The sequence below is a fragment of the Chrysemys picta genome, chromosome 1, assembly GCF_011386835.1.
Source record: "Chrysemys picta bellii isolate R12L10 chromosome 1, ASM1138683v2, whole genome shotgun sequence".
Taxonomy (NCBI): Eukaryota; Metazoa; Chordata; order Testudines; family Emydidae; genus Chrysemys; species Chrysemys picta.
Window position 1 is genome coordinate 140,410,955 of NC_088791.1, and position 15,526 is coordinate 140,426,480.

Sequence of the window (15,526 nt, forward strand, 5' to 3'; positions counted from 1 at the left end):
TGATCTGGTCAGGTAAGAATGTTGAAGAACAGGCTGTAATGAATAAAAGTTGCCCATGTGTATTATAAAGATTCTATGCTGCAGTGAATAATTTTGAAGAAACAAAAGCTTAATTAACTTAAGATTTATAGTTCTAATGATCCACTTTACAGGTGTGCTCATTTCATTATTAGAATTTATTTTATTTAAACTGAGAGAGTTACAAAAAAGGCATGTAGAGACACTGACACGAAGAACATCGAGTAGGACCATTTTCATTTAAGTTCACAATATAGAACAAAACGTATGATACTCTATGAAATGATCTGTCCAGTCCAAGCCCAATTCCATGTTTGAAACTGACCAAAGGTGGATCCCAGCAGTCCTGGATTTACCTAGTTTCAGAAGAGGACAGTAACCAATTCCAGATCTTGGTGACTGTAACCAAGGAGTAACAACCAGTAGCTGCAGGGGAGGGAGACAAAGAAAGAGACACAGCGAGAGGTGGGGGGATCTCATAAAATATTTCCATTTTCACTTTGCTTTCACTCAGCTGTGTGTTTTGTTATGGCATCCTGGATGTTCTCTGATCACATGGATGCTATGTCCAGTGCACTCTTGCATATACTTGAAGTTTTGTCATCATATTTGGTTTCAGTGCTCTATGCATGTATAGGGGGTGAGATTTTTACTTCTTGCCCTTAGTTATAGTGGACTGAGAAAAATAGTTTTTTCTGCCTAGAACAATACAAAGATTCATTCATCATTGCATTATCACTCCAGTCTCACTTCCTCTTGGGGAATCTTCTTAAGTAGTGAATTAGTGGTCTGATCCACCAGCCCTTACTAATGTGAGTAGCCCTATTGAAGTCAATGCAGTTACTCATATGGTTAAGAATTGCAGGATTGGGTTCTATGGTTGCAATCATCTTTAGATCCATTTTAAGTATAAACTCAAAGGGTGGCAAATCAGGGTTTCAATACAGATAGGAAGCCACCATCTCCCTGCTCAGATGACACTTAGACACAGGACGTGGTTTTGAATCAGTTGTTTACTCCATGAAATGATTGTTGATAATAACACTTTGCATCTCTCTAGTGTCTTTCTTCAGAGGATGCAAGAACATTACAAACATTTATTAAGTTTCCCAACACCCTTTATGATGTCACTGTAATATAGTCGTTCTGCAGATGGGCTGAACTGAGACATGGTGCAGTATTGCCAACCCCAAACGTTCAAAAATTATGAGTCAGACTCACTACAAACCATGAGATTGGCTTTAAAATCATGGGATTATGTAAAAATAATAGATGTGGTGTACTTTTTATCTGCCTTTGGCTTTTTGAGTCTGTAGGGTGCACTGGAGTCACACTTTGACGCTTTCTTCACAGCCACTAGAAACTTACTTTACAGGGCTAGAAACTTACTTTTTCTTTAAGAATGAAGGCTGAAATCATCACATATCCACTTGACTCCAGGAGTTGGGACTTTAAGGAAAGTAAGAATTATCATGAGACTCATGACAAAACCATGAGAGTTGGCAACACTGATACCCAGCAGTTCAGAGGCAAAGCTGGGAATAGGAAAATATGTTGGATTTGATTGCGTTTTGCTCTGTGGTGTATATGGTGTCCAGGGAAGATCCTTTCTGTATTCCAGGGCAGGTCTTTGGGGCAACTGAAAACAAGCCTGCCTCCACATAATTTACACAGGGTTTTACAATGGGCCCAGAGTATACCTGTACATTTCTGGTCCAGTCCAGTTGTGCTCAGCATAGGGGCAGGACGGCTGGGGGTGGGGAGCAGGAGTTTCAGCAGCAAAGCTGCCTTAGTGCCATTTGTTCATTCCTCTGACCCTGGCACCAGCCTCAGCATAAGTAAGACTTGATCTACTGGGAAAATTAGTTGTGTTAGAAAAAGTTTTAATTGACACATTGTAATTAATAAGCTAACGTGCTAAGTGGTGATTAAAACTGTGCTAATTAAAACATGTTAGATGCTAACACATATTAAGCAAACACTTTTGTCTTAAACAGTTTAAACAGTGCCATAGTGAGGAAGCAAGCCTGCACCACGCCTGGTCTACACCTAAAAAATTGGAACAACCTAGCTACGGTCACTCTGGGCTGTGAAAAATTTCACTCAAACTATCAGCCAAGCCAGTCATCTGGGAGGATCTTTCTTTATTCAAACCAATTTGCCCAACCCTTCTGAAAACCTGTAGATGGATGAACCACAAACAACTAACAAAGAGCTCCAGCAGGAATTGATACTCCTGGAGGGTAACAGATACCATTCTCACGGAGCATAACATCACAGCTGCAGAGGCCTGAGAGAAAAGGAGCCATCTGAAGAGCAGACAGTTGAGATGGGGAATTAATGGTTACTTTGTGGGCACTTTACATCAGCAGAAAATAAGCCCAACATAAGGGGCCTCCCCCACACGTGGATTGCCACTCCCTCATTCCAGTCCTAGACAGTAACTGTCCATCCCCCTGCAAGGGAGAGTGCTGGGGCAGGCCACAGGAGGGGCGTTTTACAGTCTGGCTAATAATCTGTAATGTATTTATCCTCACAACACCACCCCTGCAAGGTGGGGAAGTGCTATGTTTTTTTACAGATGGGGAACTGAGGCCCAGACCCTCAAAGGCATTTAGACTTCCATTTCACTGGCCGTTAGGAGCCTAAATATCTTTGGTTGGGTCTGGGCCTCAGTGACTTGCCCAAAGTCACACAGCAAGTTTGTGGCAACCTGGGTCTTCCAAGTCCCAAGCTAACACCCTAACCACTGGGCCATGCTTCCTGTCTTTAGCCTTAGGCCTGCTCTAACCAGTGCCAGGAGGCAACCCAAACCCCCCAGCAGCCCCAGGACATGAGGGAAGCAAGCTGCCCCTTCAGCTGTCTTGCCAGGCTCAGCATCAGCACAGAGATGAATTGAAAGGAGCGTGTGTGTGGGGGGGGGGGGGTTTAGGTGAGGAGTGCCTATGTGCCAGGCCCAGTGCCAATGTGAACATTGCAAATAACCCTACTGCGCGGTAGCCCAGGATAGGAAGATCCTAGTGGTCTCAGCAGAATTAAGAAGACAGTATAATACATGACAATTGAACTGGGGAGGGGGGAATAGGAGCACAGGAGTAGGGTGGATCTGTAGACAAGAAGGGAAAATGGGGAGTGGAGAAAAAACAAAATCAACCTTCATTGCCTCTTTCCACTAATTTATTCAGAATCAGTATCACTGGAATTCTCTGTAACAACAATACAGAAGAGTTAAACCCCTGGGATTTATCTTATAATAATATATGGAGATATACCTATCTCATAGAACTGGAAGGGACCTGAAGCGTCATTGAGTCCAGCCCCCTGCCTTCATTAGCAGGACCAAGTACTGATTTTTGCTCTATATCCCTAAGTGGCCCCCTCAAGGATTCAACTCACAACTGTGGGTTTAGTAGGACAATGCTCAAACCACTGAGCTATCCCTCTTCCAAGCTACAGTTACACCTATAAATAAGGCTATGTCTACACTACTGCTTATGTCAGTATAACTTATGTCACTCAAAGGTGTGAATATTCTACCCCCCTGAGTGACCTATGTTACACTGACATAAGCATCAGTGGGTATAGCGCTATGTCAGTGTAGCTTATTTCACTCACGGGGGTGGAATTTTAAGCCGATGGGAGAGCTCAGTTCTGTCAGCATAGAGCATCTTCACCAGACTCAAGGCAGCGGCGCAGCTGTATTGGTACAGCTACGCCTCTGCAGCGCTGTGTGTGTAGACATGGCCCAATAGGAAACAGCTGAGATATCATGCAGGAGACATGCACAGCTGAGACATTTGTTATACCTAACCACCTAATATCCTGCTTCCCATGTAATCAATGGGAGTCTTGTGTTCAATGTGTGTGTTCACGTGTGCAGGCATACACCTTTGCCCTCCACTGGATGGAATCAGAACAATACAACTGTATGTCATTGGCCTTATTCTGCAGATGACACAAAACTTGGGGCAGTGGTAGATAATGAAAAGGACAGGTCACTGAGACGGAGTGATCTAGATCACTTGGTAAGCTGGGCTGAAGCAAACAATATGTGTTTTAACATGGCTAAATGTAAATGTATACACCTAGAAACAAAGAATGTAGACGATATCATCCCCCATGAGCATTCCTGGAGGCTGGACTAGAGACTACTTTATGCATGTCAGACCCCTGTCTTTGCATGAATGTCCTGAGCCCTGATTTTCCCCACCCCTTTCTATTTCCAGTTCTTACTGTCCCTTGAGGATTGCCATTTCTACTGGAGGTTATGGTGGTTCAGTGATTTGGATCAATGTTCATTAGGGATAAATCCACCCAAAGGGAGAATTGGAACCTCGATCTTCAGAATTGTTGTGTGAATCTACTGCTGTTAAATCTCATGCTGGGCAGCTGGAAATGTGCCTGTCAGATCAGCATCACCACAAGTAACATCACTGTTATATCCACTATGCTCAAGTGAAAAGATGAATAAACTCACCTGCAGGGTGACACCTAATCAATGGGTGTGATGGCATTGGGCTACCTTCTGTTGGAGCAGCCAGAAGCACAGCCAGCAGAGCGAGAGGATCAGCACCTTCTTTGGCATGGTTGGTAGGGACAGGTGTCAGGAGAGGAAGAGAAGCAAGGACTGTAGTGTCTGAATGAGTGAAGCTTGAACCATAGTTAAATAAACTCCCATACAGCTCAGATGCTCAGCAGAGGGAGAAGTATTGTGGCACTTTGAAGTTTTGCATAAGGGGACACACCTGACACTAGGGAGTAACTGCAGTGCCTGATCCATGATGTTACCGATGGTCAAAGTTACCCTGAGGCTGTTCTGTCTCAACTGCATCCTGAATCCTTTCTGAGACTGAGGCCCAGTCTACTAAACATTTAGGTCATCATTGATATAGTCCTGAGGGGAGTGAAAAATCCACACACCTGAGCACCGTAGTTATGCTGACCTAAATCCTAGCATAGATGCAGCTAGGTCAATGGACCTAGTGCTTCCATTGATACAGCTACTGTCGCTCAAGGAGGTGGTGTTTCTACAGTGACCATGTCTACACATACAGCGCTGCAGTGGCACTGCTATACCGATACGGATGCACCACTACAGCACGTGTGGTATAACTTATGTTGCTCAGGGGGGGTGGAATATTCACACCCCTGAGCGACATAAGTTTTGCCGACATAAGTGGAGGTGTTGACATAGCCAGTGATGGGAAAAAGTCCTCTTGTTGCGGTAGGCTGCGGCTATGTCTACACTACCACGTATGTTGATATAACTTATGTCACTCCAGGGTATGATTATTCCACCCCCTTGAGCGACATAAGTTACACCGACATAAGCACCGGTGTGAAGTTATTCTAGATTTACCTTAGTGTAAATGAGTACAGAATTTGGCCCAAAGTTCTCTTACTCATGCAGCCCAGATCTTAAACACTAGGCCTGGTGATGAGAAGTTATGGGGATGAGGGGCAGTGGTGCCAATTCAGATATTTCTTGAGGGGTGGGGCAAATTATAGTCCTTGCCCCCAGCAGAGACCCCATTCTGATCCCCCCCCACCAAAAAAAAAATTGAATGGCATTGTAACCCTGTGCCATTGGTGAGGGGCATTTGTTTCAGTCAGTGTGGGACCTTGGAGCCATGAATTAAAAAGTGAGCAAACCAGAATTTCCAGCTGTAATGAGAAACTGACAAGCTGACCTCATCCTGCTTGACTGGTTCTGTTACATAGCTGTTAATGGCCCCAGGGAGAAGACACTGGGAGAAAGGAGAGGAAATTTTGTTCCTCTTGCAGTGAAAAGGGATGGGAATGGAGAATTGTGCCAGCACTACAGGGTAGATTCTCACTAAACTGATGTATGTCTGCCCAGCATGGCTATGGCTGGGCTACCTGAGATAGCTTGAATCCAGCTAGTGCAGGTACAAATAGCAGTGAAGACAGTGCAGTGAAGGCTTCAGAGTGGGCTAGTATGAGTATGTACCCAGGGTATAGCATGCTTATACTACCTGTGCTGAAGCCTGCACTGCACTGTCTTCACAGCTCTTCGTACCTGCACTAGCTGGATTCAGGCAGGCTCAGGTAGGCTATCTCATGCACAGCTTTTGCTGTGTAGTTATGTCCTAATCACTCTCCTGAACTTACACTCCAGCTGCCCTCTCTGCCTGCTGAATGCCTCGCTTCAATCCTCCTATTGCCCTTGCTGGTGCCCTGGGGTCACCCTCTTTGTATTGCTCTGTCTCCCTGCTAATGGCTCCATATTATCCCATGTTGCCATGTCCCCCTGCTGACTGGCGGTGTTACACTCCAGTTGCCCTCTCCCATTTGCTGACTGCCTGGTATTGTGTGCTTCTCTCACTGTGTCACATTGTCTCATTGGGTAAGTCCCATTTTTCATGAGCTACATCCTCTTTCTTAAAGCGAGCAGGAATGCTATAAAGGCTGAAATAAAAGGAGGGTAAATAACAGAATCCACGAGCCTTGTGATGTACTTCCTTCTCCACAAACCCAGAAAGATCAGGCAGATTGAGGTTGCTTCTCTTAGCCCCACAAACTATTACTTCTATTTATATAGACTTGGTAATTGTAACTTATGGATGGATTCCTCACCCCATCCTGTTCTTATCCCCTGTCTGTCTGCAGGTCTGGAGAGAAAAGCACCCCATTGCCCCATTTCTCCCCCAATTACAAGTTCTTGCCCTGCAAATCATAAGGTTGGTCATGTTTCTGGGGTAGAAAGAAGTGCCATCTCTAAGAATGAAAGAACTAAAATGAACTTTTGTTAGCTGCTGGTGCCACTCTGTGGGCCTTACCTGCATCACATTTCATGCAGCTTCACAAAACTTGTTCACCTCCTGTGTTGCTGTTTGAATGTCTTATCCCCCAATAACCACGAATTAAAACAGGCAAGGCAATGGTGAAAGGAGTTTAGAAAGGAATCTTACTGACAGCAAATAGCTTCAATGCTTGAGTCCCGGTGCACATGTTGTGCCCAGCACAAGGCTTTTCCTTGTGTTATCCTTTGGACATTTTTCCAATATTATTTACTATGGCAAATGGATTTGCTGAAGAGTGAAATGGTGGCAAAGGAGAGAAAGTTCAAAGGAGAGATTGTGGAGCTAGATATCTGGGGGTTAGATTAGATGACCCCTGCAGTCCCTTCTAATACTGTGAGCTTCTGAGTTTGGAGCTGAAATCTACCAGTTATTCAGGGTTTGTCTGACCTACAGCAAAGGCTCACCAGAGCAGTGACAGAGGTTGACTCTTGTTCCCTAACAATCGTGCAGTACATTTATAAGGGACACCGAGTTTTTAATATTCATAGATATGCAATTTTGTTAAGATTGCATTAAAATTAATGCATTTTCCCCACAGATACAAACAGCTACTGTCCATGACCATGGCTTGAAAATGAAAAATGAAAGAACAAAAGTAAAGCCTTCCTGAGAGAGCCGTGTGTGTGTGTGTGTGTGTGTGTGTGTGTGAGAGAGAGAGAGAGAGACAGAGACAGAGACAGAGACAGAATTGCTGCCTCTCTCTGCAGACAGTAGAGTATTATTGGAAAGTTGCCATTACCAAACCTCGTAGAAGAAGAGAAAAAGAAATAGACAATTTAAACTGAAATTGGACTAATTTGAATTTAGTATTTTGAAAAAGGTAAAGAACTTGAATGCCAGGTATTATTGAAAGATTAATGGAGAATTCTTCTTCAGCTGTGTGAATGTTTCAGAATGTACAATCTGAGTGCTGGGAATTAGGCCATGATTTCTTATGGTATCATTTAATGTCTTAGTGTCTGTGCTTTGTTATTTGAAATTATGATTTACCATTTAAGCTCCACTTGACAAACACTGGGCCTGATCCTGTACCATTAAAGCCAATAATCGTTTACCAATGGGAACAGGATCCAGGCTGTGAAGCAGCTTGTCCATTGCTATGATAAAATAAGAATTGGGAATCCAGAACTAATTCCCCAGTTGAATATATCATGGAGATGTGTTTTATTAGGCTGATTGGTGTAAGACCTATGGGTAGGAGTTCAATAAAAAAGGACATTAAAAAGTTTCAGGACCGTGTTTAATTTTTAAAAATAGATTCATAGATTCATAGATTCATAGAATCTGTAGATTCATAGAATTTAAGGCCAGAAGGGGTCCTTAGATGATCAAGTCTGACTTCCTGTATAACACAGGCCATTAAATTCCACCTAGTGACCAGTTTTCATTGAAGTATATAAATAAAAACCATTTGAAAGGCAGGAAATGTGGACTCAAAGTTCCACAAACATCTTTAGTGCTGACTTTGGATCAACTCCAATGGTGATATTGGTATAACGTGTATTACATATGAGCCTAAAGCTAAGGCCTGGTCTAGTTCTCATTGAAGTCAATGACATAATTTCCATGGTCTCCAGTGCTGATGGATCAAGCCTATAAGCAGGACAGGGCTGGGGCCATGTGTTAGAGGGGACAGACAGATGACTTCAGCCCTGCAGGAAGCCCAGACCAGAAGTAGGGCAGTGGGTGGGATATCCTATCTCCTAGAACTGGAAGGGACCTTGAAAGGTCATCAAGTCCAGCCCCCTGCCTTCACTAGCAGGACCAAGTACTGATTTTGCCCCAGATCCCAAGGTGGCCCCCTCAAGGATTGAGCTCACAACCCTGGGTTTAGCAGGCTAATGCTCAAACCACTGAGCTATCCCTCCTCCCATCCAATAAGACCTGGGGCTTGGCCAGCATCACAGTCAGAGTACAGGCTCATCTGTTCACTCCTGGCACTCTGTCCCAGGGAGACTGTCTTCCCCTGTAGGCCCAGGCAGTGCAGAAAGGAAACCACCTGAATTGAATAGTTGAAGAGACAAGAATCAGATCGAGATGAGAGGAGGAGAGTAGATTGGGACAAGGTGCCTGTGGCGTGGCCGGGGGACAGACGGACATTCTGAGACTGGATACTGGTGGGAAGCAAGAAACTGAGACTGGGAGAGAAAGGGGGAGAGAACTGTGTGACCCTGCAGTTGTAGAGGGTTTTGGGAGCTCAGGATGTGGAAAGAAGGCAGGACAAGTTCCCAGCACTAGAAGTTAATGGGCTGGAGAGACTGTCTTATGAAAGAAGGATAAAAAGCAATTTTAGGTTGGCCATCTGGAAAAGCTTCCTGATGGTGAGATGTATTAGGCTGTGGAATGGACTCTCAAGGCAAGTAGATCAAAAAAATTGTTCGCCAATCATTAATAGGGTTGACTAGCATCACATGTACATCACTTATGTCCCAACTATGGGCTTTATTTATTGTTAGATTGTAATATGCAGTACTGTTGCTAGTGTGTAAGATCATGAAGTGAAAGAATTAAAAAAAACATCATGTAGGCAAGGAGAGGATGTGATCTGCTGCTGCAATAGAGAGCCACACTATCAGCATTTTAATGTCATCATTTTTTATGTACAGTGATCGTTATATTAGCAAGGGATAGATCTTAGTTGAGAGAATGGCAGAATGTTCACCTGCTTGGAGAATTCTCAGAGGTCACAGTTTAATTATTGCACATCACCTCTCAATAGATCCCTCCAATTCATCACAGCTTGGATGATAGTCATATTTTGAAAAGTGACTGTATAAATGGCATTGTGGGGCTCCATGCATATAATCTTTCTGGGACTCCAGATCAAATTAATAAAAATAAAAATGTTGTTTTTTCTAGCTGCTGACTCTGTAAACTCAGCCTGAGCTCCAAGAATCAAGCAGGGTTCTTTTTTTCCCATACATCAACACCAATAGTAAAAGCACTCCAGGCCAAATTCTGCCCTCAGTAACACTTGTGCAGTCCCATTCCCATCAATGGCTTTGCACAGGTGTAACCAGACTTCAGTAAATAATTCTGTGGATGATGCAGAAGAAGGCATAGACTCCAGCTTCTTCTCTCTGAACTGTGATGGCTCTTCAGGATGAACACACAAAAAACATATTTTAGTCACTAAAGTCAGTCACTCTGAGTTTGATACATGCACACAGCAGAGCTACTGAATGAAAAGTAACCATTTTTACAGTCACTTTTCAGAATATAATGCACCCTAAATACTTTATTAAGAGAATAATCACAAATGTTAGAAATTTAACAAACTCAACAGCACTCTTGCTAATGCTCTACACACTCATTTCTCAAGGGTGATGTTGTGCTTCTCATTTTGAGGCTTGAATTTTCCTTCAATGCAGCTGATGATGTAAAGGGAGTGGGTGGGACGTTTCATCCATCTCAATCTATTTCATATGCTAAAAGGAGAGAAAGGGTATGATGCATGGGTAAAAATTGAATTGAATTCTTTGGTCTGGAGCCAGCATGCCTTCACCATCCGAAACAGAGACAGATTGGATAGAGACCTACAAAATGGAACCCCAACACTTAACATCTTTCTTATTGGGATTTTATAAGTTATGGATGTTATGGGGACCACCCAGATGCTACAAGGGCCTTATAAAAATGGGCTACCAATCCACAACAACCTGCAGGATGGAAAAAGGTACAGAGCCGATGCAGTCAGTGATCTAGACCATGTGTCTTGGTGTCAAGATATCCCAGGCTGAGCAGACACATAACTATTGACCTCAGAGAAGGAGAGCATCTGGGATGTGGTAGCCTGCATTGCCTTATGAATGATTAATACGAAGAGACCAAAACTGGAACCATTTATCCAGATCCCATCCTGAATGTCAATGGTTCAGATATAATAAAACCTTAATCCAAACAGACCTGGGTTTTGCAAAACACATCTCAGAGTGACAAGGTTTGGCAAAACACCATTGGTTGTTCTCACCTCCAGCAATTAAATCCCTGGCTTCATAAGCCAGGAGGAGATGGGAACACCTCAGTGACAATTCATCCTGGATTCTTTAGCCTTCAAGGCCACCTCTGATTAAGACAGAAGAGAGGAGTCAAATGGTGCATGCAGAAATGGCAGGACTGTGATCTTTTTGGAGGAGAAGAGGAATGACAACAGAATAGACAGAGCAGAATCCACTTACAGGGCTCAGATCCACTTCCACTGCTTTCCTCGGGGAGGCTGGATTGACCTACAATGAACAAAAATCAGAGGCTTAATCCTGGAAACTCTGCATGGTTAGAATAATTAAGTGCTTTGAGATCTACTGATGAAAAGTGTTACATCAGAGCTAGGCATTAGCATTATTATTTTAGTAAGAACTAAACCTGCAGTGGTGTAACCCTCTGGTCAGTGAGTGTTATATGTCTCTTTCTCAGCCCGACCCACAGAGAATGTGAGTCTGCTTGCGCTCTGAGCTAGAGAGCCTGTCTTTTTAGATCAATCTGTAATGACTCGTGTTTAGCTGTGGAGGCCCCTGGTTCAATACCTGGTGTTGGCCCAGATGACACTCATTACAGTGGGGAGTCCCTTTAATCCATGGATATAAGGATAGATCATATACAGCTGAGGAGAGCATTTATATGGCACTTGACCCAGCCTGTCCTTTCCTGAGGGCCAAATCAGGGAGCTGCTTAGGTTGTGGGTGAATAGGATGCTAAAATTCAGTGCATTGTGGAGGATTCCGGTGCAAGGAGCGGACTAGGGGCTTCTTTCACCTTGTCAGTCTCTCTTGGCAGATAAGTAGAGAAATGTAAAAGCAGTAACAAAGTAACAGAAAGAAACAGAATTAACTTACCCATAGATTGCCCACTGGGCTCCCAGCCTAGCTCTCCACTGACTTGTCCACTAGATTCACCACTTGCTTCTCCGCTAAGCTCCCCACTTGCTTGCCCAGATTCAAAGGCACCAGATTCCTCTTGGAGAAACAAAAGAGAATAATATATAAATATGTATCACAGTTAGGTAACAAGTCTCCCTCAGTAATGTTATCCTTATGCTTTGGGCTCTAGTCCCATGGGATCAGGGAATGAAATGTACACAGTGTATGATGCTCTCATTTGCTTCCATTTTTTGCTTCCCTTCCAATCCCAGACCATCCTTGGGATTCAGAGGGGGTGATAGTTTTTCTCACTAGGATGTGGAGAAATCCTTTGGGAAACTGAAAGTCAAGAATATTAGGGAGCCATGAGAGTAAGTATTAGTGACATCCAGCAAGGTCCAAGCTCCTGTGTGATAAATGGGGATCGTCCCGAACCTGCACCCCAGCTGCTACAGGGCCTGCAGTGCTTTATTATAATTAGGCTGATTGCTTAGGAGGTAATTCAAATGGACCAGAATATAGTAAAGGATGGATACACTCACCAGATTTGTCCCCACTTAGCTCCTCTGTAAAAAAAAATGAGAAATTTATCAGAAAAGAACTTGTCAGGCTCAGAAATGTTCCCACATATTCAGGGCTCATTTCCTGTCCTGATCACATGGATCTGAGTGTGTGTACAGGTCAAACACAAGGAGAAGGTTACTGAGGTTAACCAGAATGTGCAGGAAACAGAACAGTCCTAGACATGTTTGGAGACTTGCCAAAGACGAGGTTTAAATGCCAGTAATTTAAACCAGCAGCTCATTCCATAAGAAATCAAAACAAAAATTGTCATACACCAAAATCTTGATCTGGAAACAGCCCATATTTAGGGGAACAGGGACTATCTGTGCCTTTTTATCTGATTCTTATACAGCAATGAGCACATTGTCAAAGGGGTAACAGATAATAACAATATTGAAATAACTGGATTTACTGGATAAGAAGCACAGAAGAGAGGATTGTGAGAGCCTTAAGATGGAGAAAGAAAGAGAATGGCTCAAATCCATCCCTGTGTGACTCCAGGGACGTTCATAATGTGTTCAGGTTACCTTGTGCTTGTATGAGAAGAGGCATAAGCAAAACAAGCAGCGCTGGGAGGATCAAGATCTTCGGCATAGTTGATATCTTGTATGAAGCTTGAGTGTCAGGTGAAGAAGAAAAATGAAGGTTTCAGTGTCCAGCTGAAAGGAGCTAGGGGTATATGTAAAGTAAATCCCCAGTCCTGCCCTCTCCACAATCTATCTGAGAACAAGAGGTTCAGGTTACACACATGTAGGATAATAAAAATTAAGAATTAGAGTTAGCTTAAGTTTAGTTAAGGAAATATATATGTGTTGTAAAGAAAGGCCTTGAAAATAATGAGTTATAAGGTCAAAAGGAATGAAGTAGGGAAGATGTCCAGACATGCAAATATCATAGAATCATAGAAGTGTAGGATTGGAAGGGACCTCAATAGGTCATCTAGTCCAGTCCCCTGCAATCAAGACAGGAGTAATAGGCATTTCCCACATCTAACTCCTGTGATCTGGTTCCAGGCATATTATCAGGAACACTGTTCTGTTTCTTTCCCAATAAGCAGACTTTGTTACAGTTTATCCCAGGAATTGCCTTCCCAGGAAATGTTGAAGATTGCTAGGGATCATGAATATTGATTTTTCTGCTAATGGACAGAATTCATTCTCACAGGGCAAGTTGTGAAATGTCACAAACTCCCATCTCTGCAGAATTAACCCTGCCCTATATTAGACAACTTTACCCCGTCCCCTGATAACCTGTCTGTAAAGCAGCCTGTAGGAACAATGCACCCAATTCCCAAAAGAAAGGGTCTAAAATTTTCCATATTAAGAGATTTCAGATACTTGTCTAACATTTTACTCAAGTCACTAAAATGTCTGTTTTAGGCTGTGCCTGCTGAACAAGGTCACTCCATCCTGCTTGCATTCTTTTAATTATCTTGTTCAACCCTCACAGAGCTAATACTATGTGGATAATATGTCAAGGGAGGCAGCACTTATCAGGAAAGGCTAAGAGAGTAGGTAAAAGGGCAGAGAGAAACCCTGAGACAGAACCATCAGGAATCAGAGCCACTGAACTGAGACCAAGGAAAAAGCCAGGACAATCTAAGCAGTCAGAGGAATCCAGACAAAAGGAGACGGGTGAGAAGCAAAAGAGAGAGAAGTTCCTAGAATGCTATAACACCAGCTTTGACCAGCCTATTTAATTTTAATAACTATTTATTTTGATTTCTAATATACAATGTTTTTTTAGAGATTTTACAAATTCATGAATTAATCTTAACACCCAGGTGAGCATTATTATTTGCATTTTACAGATGGGAAAACTGAGACAAACAACAGAGGTGAAGTGACTTGCCATATTCAACTAGGAAGCCTATGGCAAAGCCAAGAACAGAGCCCAAGTTTCCAGATCCCAAGGTCTGTGATTTAACCATATGGCCATTTCCCCTTCTCAAATGTTTCTCAAATAGGCAACCTATTTTTTCTTCGCTAAGTTTTTTCCTATTTTCTTCTATTTATACCCTCATTGATCACTTACACAGTTCCTCCCCTCCTTGGCATTTCAACCCTTATTATTCAGTCTTCTTCAGAAAGGTGACTTCCAAGTCTTCTCTAAAGTTTTATAATTAAGAAAGCCTGGACAGCCTAGCTTTAACACTTCAGAAAAAGGGATTGCCATATATCTCATCAGAGAGGAAAATATCCTGAGTCAGAGGCTTTATATGTTTGTGTGTATGTGTGTGGGCATGCATGTATGGGTGTGAGAGAGAGAGATTTTGTTTGCCAACTGCTGAAGGGCCAGAGATTCCATTATCCTGATGTGGAGCCTTAGAAGCTATGGTCCGCGAAGCAAGCTGTACCTGAGAATCACCAGACTGATGAATTAAAGACTTGATCAGCTGATCTGTCCACAACATCCAAAATGAAACCAGAGCTGAGCACGGAACCGAAAGAACCCGCTAAACACCTGCCCATCTGTCATCCATTGATTTTTGTCTGCCAGCAACCATCAACACCCAGATATTTCTGGACAGAACCTAAGAAACACTAAGTAGAAACCAAACACTGACAACTGAAAGCCACAAATTCAGCTAACAGTCCCACACATGCAGTAATATCCTCCCTCTGCTGAGAATGAGGGAGAGATTAAACTTCTCAGCTGAAGATGTCTAAAACATTGTAATGGGCTGTGTGCCAAAGCCACATGCCAGCAGACAGGATATGGGAGCTCTGTATGCCAGTTTCGCAGTAACCAACCAAGATGATACCTTAAATCTTTTTAATTCACAATTCCTTATTTTAGTCAAAAGATTATCCCCCCTTCAGTTTTAGTGAGCTACACACACACACACCTCTCTGCACCACTGTTCATAGTTACCTTTCGGAAGATTGACCTCTCCACTGAAGATCCTTCTGCAGCAACCTGACACCTGGTTATCTGCTTACATGGCTGTCTGGCTTATAGTCAGCGATGATTTCTAATTGGTTTGAAAATTGTTTCTTATCTCCATATTTGCATATATGCAATTTACTCTGGAGCTGCCCATTTCTGAACTGGTGAGTTTATGTGGCTGGTATTGCAGGAGCTAGCAATGAGATTTCCCAGTACATAGTTCTACTGATTGTTACTTCTGGTTTCTGCTGTTTTATTGGACAAATGACATAAAACCCCATATAGTTTTAGAATCGATAGATTCATGGCCTTCTCTTGCTTCTAATGAAGGGACTAATTAATTTAGACTGGAGATTTAATTTGTTAGTGTAAGGT

The 15,526-nt window shown here is 42.9% G+C and overlaps 1 protein-coding gene across 1 annotated transcript; it reads right to left on the reverse strand.

Annotated features, from left to right (window-relative positions):
• Positions 1-8,343: 8,343 nt before the first annotated feature.
• Positions 8,344-15,199, reverse strand: LOC112060372 (chondroitin proteoglycan 3-like). Its single transcript, XM_042845532.2, has 6 exons — positions 15,137-15,199; positions 12,790-12,876; positions 12,241-12,264; positions 11,675-11,794; positions 11,021-11,068; positions 8,344-10,270 (listed from the first exon to the last, which is right to left on the reverse strand). Exons 2-6 carry the CDS (start codon positions 12,854-12,856, stop codon positions 10,254-10,256), a joined length of 276 nt encoding a protein of 91 aa, XP_042701466.1. The 5' UTR covers positions 12,857-12,876; positions 15,137-15,199; the 3' UTR covers positions 8,344-10,253.
• Between the last annotated feature and the right edge of the window lie 327 nt (positions 15,200-15,526).